General features: G+C 44.3%; 1 protein-coding gene and 1 non-coding gene across 6 annotated transcripts in view; both read right to left on the reverse strand.

Moving 5' to 3' along the window:
• Nucleotides 1–16,284, reverse strand: part of gstz1 (glutathione S-transferase zeta 1) — a 28,556-nt gene that overhangs the window by 10,441 nt on the left and 1,831 nt on the right. For 2 of the 5 annotated variants that reach the window (XM_078561976.1, XM_078561975.1), the window contains exons 2-5: nucleotides 6,628–6,746; nucleotides 2,091–2,142; nucleotides 1,737–1,804; nucleotides 1,135–1,215 (exon numbers count right to left, since the gene is read on the reverse strand). In XM_078561976.1, coding sequence (XP_078418102.1) covers nucleotides 1,135–1,215; nucleotides 1,737–1,804; nucleotides 2,091–2,142; nucleotides 6,628–6,636 — 210 coding nt within the window. In that variant the 5' untranslated portion in view covers nucleotides 6,637–6,746. Of the gene's footprint in view, nucleotides 1–1,134; nucleotides 1,216–1,736; nucleotides 1,805–2,090; nucleotides 2,143–2,285; nucleotides 2,580–6,627; nucleotides 6,747–16,284 lie in introns of those variants that run through there. The other 3 variants (XM_078561974.1, XM_078561973.1, XM_078561977.1) reach the window with 3 other exon arrangements.
• On the reverse strand, nucleotides 14,989–15,212 carry LOC144693591 (small Cajal body-specific RNA 13). The gene has a single exon (XR_013579573.1).

The raw sequence follows: 16,284 nt of genomic DNA on the forward strand, positions 1-16,284 counted from the left end.
GAAAAACAAGGAGGTCACCCAGTATCCTGGTCACCCAGTATCCTGGTCACCCAGTATCCTGGTCACCCAGTATCCTGGTCACCCAGTATCCTGGTCACCCAGTATCCTGGTCAACATTCTCCCAACTAAAAGTAACATTTTAGTAGCTTCAGTATTATGTCCAATTCTAGACACCACACTTTAGGATGGCAAAGCCTTGAAGCGGGTACAGAGATTTACCAGAATGGAAAGAGGAGTCATACAGATTCGAAACATTAGCTCTGTTTCTCTCTCCACAGATGCTGTCAGAGCTGCTGAGTTTTTCCAGCATTTTCTGTTTTTATTTCATATTTCCAGCATCTGCAGTATTTTGCTTTTATTTACCAGAATGGTACCAGGGATCTCAGTTAAGGCAGAGTCTAGGGAAACTGGAGGTGGTTCTCCTGAGAGTAAAGAAGATTAAAATGAGATTTCATGAAGGCGTTCAAAATTATGAAGGGTTTGAGAGGATAAATAAAGGAGAAACTGTTCCCAGTGGCAGGAGGGTCAGTAACCAGTAGACAAAGATTTCAGATATTTGGCATATAAAAAACCAGGGGAGAGAGGAGGAAACATTTTTATACACAGCAAATTATTTCACTGTCTGAAAGTGTGATGGGAGTAGATTCAATAATAATTTTCCAAAGAGAATTGGATAAATACTTCATGGGGAAAATCCTGCAGGGATGTGGGGAAAGAGCAGTGGGAGGTGCTAATTGACTAGTTTTTTCAAAAAGGCACAGTGGGCTGAATGGACTCCTGTGCTGTAAGATTCTACAATCCTAACATGATCAAATTTGCTGTGGGGTTTGTGGGATCTTGCAAAATGGTTAATAATTGTTTAGAAACTTCAACGTAACCCTCTGTACCTGAGCCGTTTGGGGGAGGTGGCAAGACCCAATCTATATAAATCTTTGATCAGATATGTGCTCCCAATGATTGCTTTAACTTGAATTCACCATTTTAGGCAAGTGCAAGACTGGTCAAATTGCAAATTAAATATTTATACAGCCAGATAACAAACCGTGGAATCCTGACCCCAGATAACAACTGAAAAACTTTTAATCAGTAACAGAAAATGATCTTCTCTCTACCCTTCCCCACACCAAGCTTTACCGACTGTGAGAGAGTAATCCCATCAATAGAGAGAGCTGGGACTTGCTTCATGGGATTAAGGGCCTTGAACGAATTGGCATGCTGCAAAGAGAGAGAGAGGAGACATTGAATAAAATACAGTTTAACAAAGATAATCTAACAGTGTGACACCCCAAAACTCTCATCATGCCAAACTAGGAGTGTAAAGTGTTGGCTGCAGATGGGAGCTGTGTACAGACTGTCATCTCCCCAACTTCAAGACAGACAGACCCCATGCCACTCTCCTCCATAAAGGTGCTCTCACTCAGATACCAAAGCTTAGCACAAGATAGTTCAGAAAGGAGGAGGGCAGAAGTGGGGTGTTCCACACATTTTGTGCAGTTGAACTGACATTTTAGAATACTTCATAAGATATTTTAAAAAATCAATTGTAACATGGCTATCTTACATTACTGAGCCTTGTAATAAATTCAAAATTTCTAAGGAAATTATGTTGTTTGGTTTTCAAATCAATTACAGAGAAAGGAGATAAATTCTTGGGGTCTGGGAGTGGGGTGTAACTCCTATGGCGCAGAATCACGACATGTAAATGGCAGATGAGATGGAAAAGGCTGGAAATGTACCTGCTGCCCTCCGCCTTTAACGAGATTGACGCCAACCTGGTCATATGCGACTCCCTTGAAAGCAAGAGCTGAGTGGTCCGAGGGATCGGGGGAGGGAAAAATAAATTTTAGAAACTCTCCACATGCAAACAAATGAGAAATTTCACTTCAGTTCCAACCACATCAAACCCCGCCCTCCCATTGAGCTGATTACAATTCAAAGGTGATCACCCAGTAAACTGAGGACTTTGTAAAATGTTCCCAAAATGCTGGACGCAAGATTGTATCATCCACACAAGTTTAATTTCTGCAAAAGGCCGACACACACACACACAATGCTGGAATTCCCAAACAGTCTTGTGGTCAGTTTCTCACCGATTCGCACTCTCCATGAGCAGGAACTCCTGAAGTAAGTGTATAGCACAGGCTGGGAAAAGAAATGAGACAGAATTACCAGTGAGAATCAAACCCATTTACAGAGAATCTACACTGGTTCCTGCACAGACACACACACACATTCCAGCGCTGCATTGTCCTAACACATGTTATCGCTGCTCTCCACATACTAACTTTAGACGTTGATGCCATGTTCCTGCTGCTCATCAACTCTCTTCGCCCTCTGTACAAATATGGTTGTGCAACCAAAATTAGAATGTGGGCGGGGGAGGTGGGGGGCTCGGGTATGAAAACCAGCCAATCATAAACCACCCCAAAGTGCTCTTCCTCTGCACCCCTGACATTTGTCGGATGATGAGGAACCTTCCACTCGTCACTGACAGAAGATTCACACACCTACACAAAAGGAATGTACGACCGGATCAGATTGTAGCACAGACCATGTCAACATGGGTTAGACTCATGGTTGAATGAATATGGGGTCAGGGAATTAAGATACTATTCATGTGAAGGATAAACACCAATATGGGCTAGCTGGGCCGAATGGCCTGTTTCCACGCCATAGCTTCTAATTCTAAATATAGCGCTATTGATATCTCCTCCCAGTGAAGCCCATCCCTTTGGTACATGAACTCTCCCACTGAAGCCCGCCCCTCTGGTTCTCAAGCTGCACATGACCATTAACCAGATTCAAGAGAAAGCTCAGGCGAGCCAACAAATTCTCCTGCTTGAGATTTTAAAACTGCAAAAAAGCTGGACATTTGATTTAAAGAAATTCATGGTATGTGGAAAGAGGAAGTGTAAATGGAGCCCCTGTTCAGTTTGTACAGAACACTGGTTTCCTTCTGCCAACTCCAGCATGATGCCACCACCAAACACATCTTCCCTTCACCCCCCCCCCCCCCCACCCCCGCGGCATTCCGCAGGGATCGTTCCCTCCGGGACACCCTGGTCCACTCCTCCATCACCCCCTACACCTCTACCCCTTCCCACGGCACCTTCCCATGCAACCGCATAAGGTGCAACACCTGCCCCTTTACTTCCCCTCTCCTCACTGTCCAAGGGCCCAAACACTCCTTTCAAGTGAAGCAGCATTTCACCTGCACTTCCCTCAATTTAGTCTACTGCATTCGCTACTCCCAATGCGGTTTCCTCTACATTGGAGAGACCAAACGCAGACTGGGTGACTGCTTTGCGGAACACCTTCGGTCTGTCCGCAAGCATGACCCAGACCTCCCTGTCGCTTGCCATTTCAACACTCCACCCTGCTCTCACGCCCACATGTCCATTCTTGGCCTGCTGCATTGTTCCAGTGAAGCTCAGTGCAAACTGGAGGAACAGCACCTCATCTTCCGACTAGGCACTTTACAGCCTTCCGGACTGAATACCGAGTTCAACAATTTCAGATCATGAACTCTCTCCTCCATCCCCATACCCTTTCCGATCCCCCTTTTCCCAATAATTTATAATTTAAAAAAAAAATCTTTCTTTTCCCACCTATTTTAAAATTTATTTCGATCTATTGTTTTATCTCCACCTTTTAGCCCATTTCGATTCCTCCCACCCCACCCCCACTAGGGCCATCTGCCACTAGCTTGTCCTGCTTTCTACCCTTAATGTCCCCATTAGCACATTCCTTAGCTAATATTACCACCGTCAACACCCCTCTGTCCTTTTGTCTATGACATCTTTGCCAATCTCTTTGCCTCCACCTATCACTGGCCCCCTATCCAGCTCCGCCTGTCCCACTCCCCTCTACCAGCTTATATTTCACCTCATTTCTCTATTTCCTTAGTTCTGATGAAGAGTCATTCGGACTCTAAACGTTAACTGTGTTCCTCTCCGCAGATGCTGTCAGACCTGCTGAGTTTTTCCAGGTATTTTTGTTTTTGTTATTGGTTTCCTTCTGTTCCTTTCAGCCCCTCAAGCCCTGCTCTGAAATTCAATTAGATCATGGCTGATCTGCACCTCAACTCCAATTACCTGTCTTTATACAATAAGCCTCAATACACTTACCGAGCAATAATCTATTGATTGCAGGGTTGAAAGCTCTAACTGACCACCCACCCCCAGCATTCACAGCCTTTTTCAGCAGCAGTGTTCCAGAATTGTATGAGCCTTTGTGAGGAATTACTTCTTGACATCACATCGCATCCAAATAGCCTGGCTCTGCTTTTAAGACCATGTCCCCTTGTCACAGATCCCTTACCAGAGAAAATAGTTTCCCCAGGTCTACTTCAACAACTCCTGTTAACACTTTAAACACCTTGATCTGAGAACCTGTCCTAATAATTTAACCCCTCTAGCCCCAATATATGCTGGTGAATCTGTGCTATATCCACCCCAGAACCAAATATATAACCTGCTCACTGACACTGAGGTGCAGTGCCCTGAACTGAATGCACTTACTCCAGAACGGGTCTAACAAAGGCTCTGTACAGCTGAAGCATCACTTCAAACATGTCAAACTGCTTCACAGACTGTGCAGAAATAGTCATGGAGGCAAACAAATTTTGACAAAGTTCCCATCTGTAACATTGACCCAGCTTTTCCCTTTTCAATGGTGACAGGTCCGTTGTACATTTCCATACTTGAACCTGTCAGCTTTTGTTTTTATAGAATTTCATTTACAGGATTTGCTGGCTGGGCCAGCATTTATTGCCCATCCCTAATTGCCCTTGAGAAGGTGGTGGTGAGCTGCCTTCTTGAACGGCTGCAGTCCATGTGGTGTAGGTACACCCACAGCGCTATTAGGGAAGGAGTTCTAGGATTTTGACCCAGCGACAGTGAAGGAACAGCGATATATTTCCAAGTCAGGATGGTGAGTGGCTTGGAGGGGAACTTCCAGGTGGTGGTGTTTCCATCTGTCTGCTGCCCTTGTCCTTCTAGATGGTAGTGGTCGTGGGTTTGGAAGGTGCTATCTAAAGAGCCTTGGTGAGTTCCCACAGTGCATCTTGTAGATAGTACACACTGCTGCCACTGTGCATCAGTGGTGGTGGGAGTGAATATTTGTGGATAGGGTGCCAATGAAGCAGGCTGCTTTGTCCTGGATGAGTATTGTTGGAGCTGCACTCATCCAGGCAAGTGGAGAGTTTTCCATCAGCTTTCTGATTTGTGTCTTGTGGACAGGCTTTGGTGAGTCAGGAGGTGAGTTACTCGCCGCAGGATTCCCAGATTCCCAGCCTCTGACCTGCTCTTGTAGGAGATTCAGTGATGGTAACGCCATTGAACATCAAGGGGCGATGGTTAGATTCTCTCTTGTTGGAGATGCTCATTGCCTAGCACTTGTGTGGCAGGAATGTTACTTGCCACTTGTCAGCCCAAGCCTGAATATTATCCAGGTCTTGCTGCATTTGGACATGGACTGCTTCAGTATCTGAGGAGTCACGAATGGTGCTGAACATTGTGTAATCATCAGTGAACACCCCCACTTCTGGCCTTATGATGGAGGAAGGTCATTGATGAAGCAGCTCAAGATGGTTGGGCCGAGGACACTACCCTGAGGAACTCCTGCAGTGATGTCCTGGAACGGAGATGATCGACTTCTAACAACCACAACCATCTTCCTTTGTGCTAGGTAGGACTCCAACCAGCGAAGTTGCCCCCCCGATTCCCATCAACTCCAGTTTTGCTAGGGTTCCTTGATGCCACACTCGGTCAAATGCAGCTTTGATGTCAAGGGCAGTCACTCTCACCTCACCTCTGGAGTTCAGCTCTTTTGTCCATGTTTGAACCAAGGCTGTAATGAGGTCAGAAACTGAGTGACCCTGGCGGAACCTAAATTGAGTGTCAGTGAGCAGGTTATTGCTGAGCAAGTGTCGCTTGATAGCCCTGTTGATGACCCCTTCCATCATTTTACTGATGGAGAGTAGACTGATGGGGCAGTAATTGGCTGGGTTGGATTTGTCCTGCTTTTTGCCTCCCTTTCTTCCCCAAGTTCAAGAGAGGCCCATCCCTCCAGTAACAAACTCTCTCACTGAAGCCCATGACTTTAGTACATTAACTCGCCAAAGTCCATCTCATGTCGCCTCTGGAATTCAGGATGTGTCATATTTGAAATTAAGCTGTAAAGAAATCTGGAAACAATGGGTCCTGGAGGAACCCAGACTAAGCATTGGTGAGTAAGTGCCACTTGGTAGCATTGTTGATCACTTTGCTGATAGTAGATTGACGATGAGGCTGTTAGACCTGCTTTTTGTGGACACGACATAGCTGGGTAGTTTTCTACTTTGTTGGGTAGATACCTGTGTCGTAGCTGTACTGGAACAGCTTGGCTAGAGGTGGAATAGCTCTGGGGCACAAATCTTCAGTATTAGAGCTGGGATGTTGTTGGAACTCATTGCCTTTGCTGTGGATTGAATGATCTTGGGAGAAGGTGAGGTAGAGAACTAAGAAGAAGGGGCTTCCTTGGGTCTAATGGCTGTTTCTTAAACTTCCCTATCCCCTCGCTTCCTTTTCACTGGCTGGTATACCAAGAATACCAGGACATTCTGGCTCGCCCTTGTTGGGTACAAACCTGCATCATTTGCCATTCCACTCTCCAGTGTCCCCATCCACCTGTGGCTCTTCACATCTCACACTGCATTCCTCAGGAGATGAAGAAGCTGGATTTCTTTAAGCCTCTGCAACACGTCCCTTCAAGATAAACCAAAGGCTCATTATCCCAGATACAGACATTTTAGTTGCAAAAGAAATCCCATTCCTTGAACTATCAGACTCTCCTGATACAGCACCAGGTACAATTCTACAGACATCAGGAGCTTGGTTGTATCATATTCAATTGGACATACTTTATAGCATATAGCACAGGAGGTGGTCATTTGGCCTTTTATACTTGTGCAGGCTCTTTGAAAGAACTATCTAACTAACCCCACTGTGAGTGCCAAGACAGGGATCATTAGTGATATATTCAATCACAGGAAGTTCAATATTGTTCTTGTCTTCTGTGTATACACAAACGTTTCCACAGGGCTTACCTGTGGATGAATTAGCAGCAGGAACCTTGGCTGTTTCAGAGCAATAAAGCTGACTGTAGTGTTACGATCCCCATAGAGACCAACAACTTTTTCAAAAAAAAGAACCCCCGACGCCAAAGGAAAGAAAACTGCTGGACAAATTTCACTTTTTAAAACTTTTACCGTAACAAACCAACTACAATCAACATAATCCAAACATTAACAGGTGAAGGATGTTTTGAATAAAAAGGTAAATTTCACTTTAAATAGATGATACAACAAAGATACACCTCTTGTAGTTAAAAGCACTTGCATTCTTGCAAAAATATGGAACCATGTATAATCTCTCAGTCTTTCCAATTCGGCGTCTGCTTTGTAGGATCTGTCACTTCTCGTCGAATCATTCAGTCCTTAAGTAACATTCACCAGCAGCTGTATTCCATCTGAAGTCCTTGGACACAGTTACCACCAACAAGGTGCATGTCTACAAACCCTCTCTCATTTGGGTCATGACTTTCCTGATGGCACAGAATCCCAGAGACTCCCTTTTCCGAATTCTTTAAACAGTTTGGCGGGCTCTGGCAACACTGACACATCAGCAATGGGTCTTGTCCAATCCGCAATCCCTTGCCCTGCTCTCTGCATTTTTGTCAGAGACTGCTTCGACACCAGGATTGAAGACTGCCAAACACAAAACTGTTCCATTTGGAGAGTACCTGAAGAATTCCTATTTGCACAAATTCTCTATGTTTTGAACTGCCAAAGAGAAAGCACTGGCTGTCTCAATCCCACTGCAATTAGCTTTCTATTCACTTTTTGCTTCTTAGCTTTATAGTTCATCCTTATGGCAATCCAAGGTCACATGGGCATTTATTGAAACCTAATGTTGTCATAATCAGGAAACCGATTAACCCTCTTTCAGAATACTCCCAGCCCATTTTAGTCATAAAGGGACATCGTACAAAAAGAATATAATACTTCCCAAAGCACATGGGTGATCACAGTAGCCTCCCAAAGAGTGGGCAGAATGGATGAACGTGGGATGTCCCAAAGTGCTTTACAACCAACGAGGTACTTTTGAAGTGTAGTCACTGTTGTACTGTAGGAAATGTGGTAATTTGTGCATAGAAAAATCCCACAAACAGCAATAAAAACAGAAAATACTGGAAATACTCAGCAAGTCCGGCAGCATCTGTGGAAAGAGAAAGCGTGTTAACATTTCAGGTCAGGATCTTTCATCAGAATTGGGAAAATTTAGATATGTAATATGTTTCAAGTGAAATGGGGGGCGGAGGGGGGACGACTGTGCTTGACTGGTTTCATTTACCACACTGTCCTCCTCCAACACATCTCCACTGTCGTCCAGTTGAATGGGACTACTCTCACCCGGTTCCATTCTTATCTATCTATTCATAGTCAGAGAATAGCCTGTGGTGGCTTCTGTTCCTGCACAGTTACCTCTGGTGTTTCCCCTAAGGGTCTATCCTTGGCCCTTTCATATTGCTCAGTTATGTGCTGCCCCGAAACACAGTGCCAGTTTTCACATGTACCCCGACAACATCCAGCTCTGCCTCACTGCCACCCCTCTTGGCTTCTCCACTGTCTTTCAGTTATCAGACATCCAGTACAGGAAGATTAGAAATTTCCTCCAACCCAATATTGGAAAGACTGAAGCTATCAACTTCAGTCCTTGCCACAAACTCTGTTCCCTAACAACCGACACCATCTCTCCCCCTGGCAACAGTCTAAGGCTGAACCAGACTTTACTTAACCTTGGTGTCTTGTTTAACCCCCCACCACCGAGGTGAGCTTCTGACCACGTATTCGTGCATCACTAAGACCACTCTGCAAAGCTGATGGGCAGCCTTCTTGAACTGTTCAAATGACCTGCTAGGCCATTCCCATGGCAGTTAAGAGCCAATCAAGTCGGCACGGCAATTGGAATCACAATTTGGCCCAGACCAGCTAAGGACAGTAAGTTCCTCCCCTAAAGAACAGTAGTGGGGCATTAAAGACAATGAGAGCCTATAAATGACCAAATTTCATGAGTTCGATTTTCCAATTTGACTGCGTGGGATTTGAACATTCAGCCTCTTGGGTTTGTTAGTTAGTCCTATACCATAACTGCCACATTACCTCATTCAATATTAATAACATCAATGGCATCATGTCATGCAACATTAAATGTGTTAATGGAATCAAATGAAATTCCTCTGTTGCTCATTTTACCCTTTTAGTGCCTCCGTTCAAGTGATGGTGAAGAATTCCCACAAGATGGTGCTAACACACTCATTACTAAATGTCTCAGTATGCTTTTAAGCCACATGGTACTTTTGCTCAAAGTTAAAAAACAGGTCAATTTCGGGATGATTGGAATTTCTATAAGTCACATGGGCACAGTTCAGTCAGTCACAGTTACTCCTGCCTGTCCTTGAATAATTGCCCAGTCATACTCGGTCACTGTTTCTGCCTTGGTTAGATAGCACTGCTGAAAACTACTGTGCTTCCTATGTCCCTCTTATAGCTCAACAACAACACTAAAACGCATTTATATAGCAACTCTTAAGTAATAAAACATCCTAGCACTTCACAGGAGTGTTATGAAGCAAAGTCTGACAACAGATCAATAAGCAATATTAGGGCAAATGGCCAAAAGCTTTGCCAAGGATGTCAGAACACAGAGAACATAGGACTTAGGAGCAGGAGTAGGCTATTTGTCCCTTTGAGCCTGCCGTGCTATTCAATAAGATCATGGCTGATCTGGTTGTGGTCTCAACTGTGCCTGCCTGTCTCCCCCCCCCATAATGCTCTATTCCCTTGTTAATCAAGAATCTGTCTAACTTGGCCTTGAATAAATTCAATGACCCTGCCTCCATTGATTTTTGGGGAAGAGAATCTACAGATTAATGACACTCAGGAAAAAATTCTCCTCGTCTCCATCTTAAAGGGGAGATCCTTTATTCTTAAACTGTGTCCCATAGTTTGAGTCTCCCACACAAGAGAAAACATCCTCCCAACATGCACCCTATCAAGTCCCCTTAGGATCTTGTGTTTCAATAAGATCGCCTCTCATTCTCCTAAACTGTCCAATGGGTCTAGGCCCAACCTGCTCAACCTTTCTTCATAAAATATGCTCTTCATCCCAGGAATAAGTCGAGTGAACCTCCTCTGACCTGCTCCTAACCCAATTATATCCTTTTTCAAATAAGGAGACCAAACTGTACACAATACTCTAGATGTGGTCTTACCAAGCTGCAGTAAAACTTTCCTACTTTTATATTCCATTCCCCTTACAATAAATGCCAATATACCATTTGCCTTCCTAATCGCTTTCTGTACCCGCATATTAACCTTTTGTGATTCATGTACCAGGACACCCAGGTCCGTTTGTACCACCGAGTTCTGCAATCTCTCTCCATTTAAATAGTACACTGCTTTCCTATTCTTCTTGCTAAAGTGGACAAGTTCACTTTTTCCTGCATTATTCTCCATCTGCTAAATTTTTGCCCACTCACTTAACCCATCTTTATCCTTCTGTATGCTTTTTACCTCCTCTTAACAACTTACTGTCCTACCTATCTTGGTGTCATCCTCAAATTTATGTAACATACATTTGGCCCCTTCATCCAAGTCATTGATATAAATTGTTAATAGTTGAGGCCCCAGCACAGATCCTTTTGGCACTCCACTGGTTACAGCTTGCCAACCTGAAAAAGACCCATTTATCCTGAATCTGTTTTCTGTTAGCTAACCAATCCTTTATCCACACTAATATGTTACCCCCTATACCATGTGCTCTTATCATCTTTAGTAACCTTTAATGTGGCACCTTATCCAATGCCTTTTGGAAATCTAAGTATACCACATCTACAGATTCCCCTATATCCACCTTGCTTGTTATTTCCTCAAAGAACTCTAATAAATTATTAAACATTATTTTCCTTTCAATATAGACTGAGAGCTAACTTGATTGGTTTACTAGATTAATACCTGGAATGGGCAGGTTATTTTCGAGGAAAGGCTGGACAGGCTAGGCTTCTGTCCCCTGGAGTTTAGAAGAGTAAGAGGCAGCCTCATTGAAACATAAGATTCTGAGGGGGCTTGACAGGGTGGAATGTGGAAGGGATGATTCCTCTTGTGGAAGAATCTAGAGCTCAGGGTCACTTTCAAAATAAGGGGTTGCCCATTTAAGGCAAAGATGAGGATTTTTTTTTTCTCAGAGGATTGAGAGAATTTGGAACTAGCTTCCTCAAAAGGTGGTTGAGGTACAGTCCTTGAGTGTCTTTAAGGTAGATTTTTGATAAGCAAGGGGCTGAAAGGTTATTGGGGATGGGCAAGAATATGAGGTTGAAATCAGATCAGCTATAATCTTTTCGAATGGCGGAGCAGGCTCAAGGGGCCAAGTGGCCTAATCCTGCTCCTAACTTGTATGTTCGTATGTAAGACAAGTCCTTGGCTCATTGTCTGCTGATGCTTCATCCTAAGCTGTTATCTTGCAGTTTTTTTGTCAGTGGTGGTTTGCCATTCCGCTCTCAGGATCAGGACGAGGACGCTGGTCCCAAGTCTACCACAGCTGCAATGGGAATCGAACCCATACTGTTGGCATTATTGTGAACCACATACTAGCCATCAAGCTAACTGAGCTAACTAGCCGCCTGTGTTGCATTAAAGTCTTAAGGAGTGCCTTAGAAGGCGAACGCAAGGCAGAGGGGTTTACGCCAGGAAATCCAGAGCATAGAACATTTTTTTAAATTCACTTTTGTGGGATGTGGGCGTTGCTGACTGGGTCAGCATTTATTGCCCATCCCTAATTATTCTTGAGAAGGTGGTGGTGAGCCGCCTTCTTGAACCGCTGCAGTCCATGTGGTGTAGGTACATCGACAGTGCTGTTAGGAAGGGAGTTCCAGGATTTTGACCCAGCGACAGTGAAGGAACGGCGATATATTTCCAAGTCAGGATGGTGAGTGACTTGGAGGGGAACTTGCAGGTGGCGGTGTTCCCATGTGTCTGCTGCCCCTGTCCTTCTAGACGGTAGTGGTCGTGAATTTGGAAGGTGCTGTCTAAGGAGCCTTGACGAGTTCCTGCAGTGCATTTGGAGATGGGACACACTGCTGCAACTGTTTGTCAGTGGCGGAGGGAGTGAATTTTTTTTAAATTCAATCGTGGGATGTGGGCTTTGCTGGCTAGGCCAGCATTTATTGCCCATCCCTAATTGACCTTGAGAAGGTGGTGGGGAGCTGCCTTCTTGAACCACTGCAGTCCATGTGATGTAGGTACACCCACAATGCTGTTAGAGAGGGAGTCCAGGATTTTGACCTAGCGACAGTGAAGAAACGGCGATATATTTCCAAGTCAAGATGATGAAGGGGTGCCAATCAAGCGGGCTGCTTTGTCCTGGATGATGTCAAGCTTCTTGAGTGTTGTAGGAGCTGCACTCATCCAGGCAAGTGGAGAATATTCCCTCACACTCCTGACATGTGCCTTGTAGATGGTGGACAAGCTTTGGGGAGTCAGGTGATGAGTTACCTCGTCAGAGAATTCCTAATCTCTGACCTGCTCTTGTAGCCACAATATTTAAGTGACTAGTCCAGTTTTTGGTCAATGGTAACCCCCAGGATGTTGATAGTGGGGGATTCAGTGATGGTAATGCCATTGAATGTCAATGATGGTTAGATTCTGTCTTGTTGGAGATGGTCCTTGCCTGGCACTTTTCTGGCTCGAATGTTATTTGCCATTTGTCAGTCCAAGCCTGGATATTGTCCAGGTCTTGCTGCATTTGGACATGGGCATAAGGAGCGGAAGTAGACTATTCGGCCCCTCAAACCTACTCTACCATTCAATACAATCATGGATGATCTTCTACTTCAACTCCACTTACCCACTTTGCTGCCCATATCAAAAAATCTGTCGATCTCAGCTCTGAAATTACTCAACAATGGAGCATTCACAACCCTCTGGGGTAGAGAATACCAAAGATTCACAACTCCGACTGAAGAAATCTCTCCTCATCTCAGTCCTAAATGATTGGCTCCTTATCCTGAGACTGTGCCCCCATGTTCTAGATTCCCCAGCCAGAGGAAAACATCCTCTCAGCGTCTACCCTGCCAAACCCCTTTCAGAATTTTCCAGTTTTCAATGAGAGCACCTCTCATTCTTCTAAACTCCACAGAAGACATACGCAATTTACTCAGTCTCTCATCATAAACAACCCCCTCATCCCAGGGACCAAACTAGTGAACCTTTGCTGTACCATCTTCAAGGCAAATATATCCTTCCTTCGACATGGAGACAAATTGCACACAGTATTCCAGGTGTGGTTTCACCAGTGTCCTATTTCATTGTTCTTGTACTTCAATCCCCTTGTAATAAAGGCCAGTGTGCCATTTGACCTCCTAATTGCTTGTGCACCTACTTGCTAACTTTCGATGTTCCTTGTACTAGCACACCCAACTCTCCATGATCATCATTTACAAGTTTCACATCTTTTAAAAAATGTCCCGCTTTTCTATTATTACCAAAGCCAATCTCTTATTTCCCCACATTGTACTACATCTTCCACCTTGTTGCCCTCATTTAACCTGTCTATATCTCTCGGCAGCCTCTTTGCGTACCTAGGGAGCTGAAGGCACAGGCACCAATGGCGGAGTGATTAAAATCAGGACTGCTCAAGAGGCCAGAATTAAAAGTGCATAGATATCGCAGAGGATTGTGGAAGAGTGAGGCCATGGAGGAATTGAAAAGAAGGATGAGAATTTTAAAATCGAGACTTTGACTGGGTGTCAATATAGATCAGCAAGTACAGGAGTGATGGGCAAGTAAGGACATGGGCAGCAGATTGTTCGATGAGCCCAATTTTATGGACGGTAGAATGTGGGAGGCTGGCTACATATATGATGGAATAATTATGACCAGAGGTAACAAAGGGTGGATGAGGGTTTCAGCAGCAAATGATCTGAGGAGTGGGTGAAGTCAGATGTGATATAGAGGTGAAAACAGGCAGCCCTAGTGATGATGCAGATGAGCGGTCAGAAGCTCATCTTGAGGTCAAACATGACAACAAGCTTGCGAACAGTCTGGTTCAGAATCAAACAGCTGCCAGAGGGAAGGATGCAGTCAGTAGCTAGGAAGTGAAGTTTGTGGTGGAGATGGAAGGCAACTATTTTATAATCTTCCCATTATTTAATTGAAGGAAATTTCCACTCATCTAGTACTGGATGTCAAAACAGGTAGTGCAATACATTAGCACAGTGGAGAAGTCGAGAGAGGTGGTGAGGTAAAGCTGGGTGTCTCCAGCACGTGTGAAAGCTAAAGGTGTGCTTTTGGATGATGTCGATGAGGGGCAGCATGTAGATGAGAAATAGGAGGAAATCAAGAGTAGATCGGAGGACACCAGAGGTAATGGTGTGGGAGTAGGGAGAGAAGTCATTATAAGTGATACTCTGGCTACAACTACAAAAGAACGGAACCAGGCTGGTGCATTCTCACCCAACTGGGCCCAGCTCAAGGTCTGAAATGGTACACAGGCCCCATTTACTACATTTTTTGTTTGGTTCGAAAGTAATCTCAGCCAGTGAATTTAACCCAGCAAATGTTAAATTTAACTTAAAAAGCAGCATTTGTATCAATTGTACTAGGATCTTTCCTGGGAGAAATATTCAGAAATCCCAAAAACTGGGGAACTGGGGTCACTATATGACCAGCTGAATATCTTCCTCAGGCAGAGAGATCTTTCTACCCTGTGAAAATATGGTCACCTAAAAAAAAAATCACCCAGCAAACAACAAATGTGCAAAACAGGAGTATTTTTGTTGGGTAAAGGCATCGAGGGACATGGAGCAATTAGAGTTAAGATACACATCCACCACAATCTTATAGAATCACCAAATGGCCGCCTCCTGTGGGAGTTACACAAGATGGAAAAGACATGTACCAGCCTTCAGTGTCTGACAGAACAGTGCTCTTGTTTTACCAACAATATCTGGGACTGGGACACTTTGCTCTTCCTGTTTGGAGATCGATGAAGGCACTGGTGAAGCCAGCATCTCCGTGACAACAGGAGTCCTCGAGTGCAGTGGAAGAGTGGGTCAGGGGTAACTGCAAGTGGAATGTATTGTGATGTACACATTGCTTAGTCTCTGCACAGTTCCTGCACAGACTGAGTGAGCTCAATAACAGGAGACAACTCCCATTACTGCAGAGATAAGCTTACACCACTCTCCACCCAGCACACTAATTATCTACAATGCTGTTAACTGCTGTTGAAATATCCCATAATATCAAACCAGTTTTCAATCTGCACTCTTTTTTTAAACTCTCTATTTTTCTCTTCTTCTACCTCCTTTATATTCAACCAATTAGATGTTTCTATTATTTAAGAGATAATTAGTGCTTCCTTCTTAAAGGGGCACTGCTAATAAACTAACGAAAAAATACCCAAAACTTTAAAGGAAACTTAAATTAAAGTGACATTCCTGACTGGGGCGGGGGGGAAGCTGATGATGCACTCCAGTCCCCTGGTGCCCATCGGTCGTGGAAGACCTCAAATGTACTAGCAAATACTGCATGCTCCCTTTCAAGGGACACCCAGGCATGGACATAACAGAAGAGGAACAGGCAGTCAAGCCGAACGGCCCTCTTGATCACCCACTGCCTGGACCTGTTGATGTTTCCCTCTTCTTTGAAAACTAGTGACTTAAAAAGATTTGTTGACTGGATGAGTTGAAGCAGGGTGGAGGAAGCTTGTGTGGAGCAATAACACTAGCACAGATCCATTGAGCCGAATGGCCTGTTTCTTTGTTGTTATGTAGTTCTATAAATGAATGCATCATTCCTTGACCACCTCTGGTTCCTCACCTGAATGGGCTAGTTTCCACTCATGAGCTTGGACACCATCACATCCACATTCCGCACCCAGTGACTGTGGTTGAGTGGGTAACACCTGGAGATTTTGGTGAATGCCAAGTAGGTGGTACTGGTTGGGCTAATTTCAGGGCCTCAGCACCAACCAAATATCAAACTCCAGGACGAGATCATGCAGTACCCAGAGTATTCGTGGGAAGTTAATAATTCGGTTAAGTCCAAGATAGCTCAGCAAGATGCAAAGGCAAAGAGGCCAGCTAAGAAACTAATGTATATGAAGTTTGTTTAAAAAAGTACATTTTATTGCAGTGAAAGTATTAGGGAGTTTGATCAGGAAAGCAAAAAGAACTTGCATTTCT

This window comes from Cetorhinus maximus, chromosome 18, assembly GCF_964194155.1.
Source record: "Cetorhinus maximus chromosome 18, sCetMax3.hap1.1, whole genome shotgun sequence".
NCBI classification, from domain to species: Eukaryota; Metazoa; Chordata; class Chondrichthyes; order Lamniformes; family Cetorhinidae; genus Cetorhinus; species Cetorhinus maximus.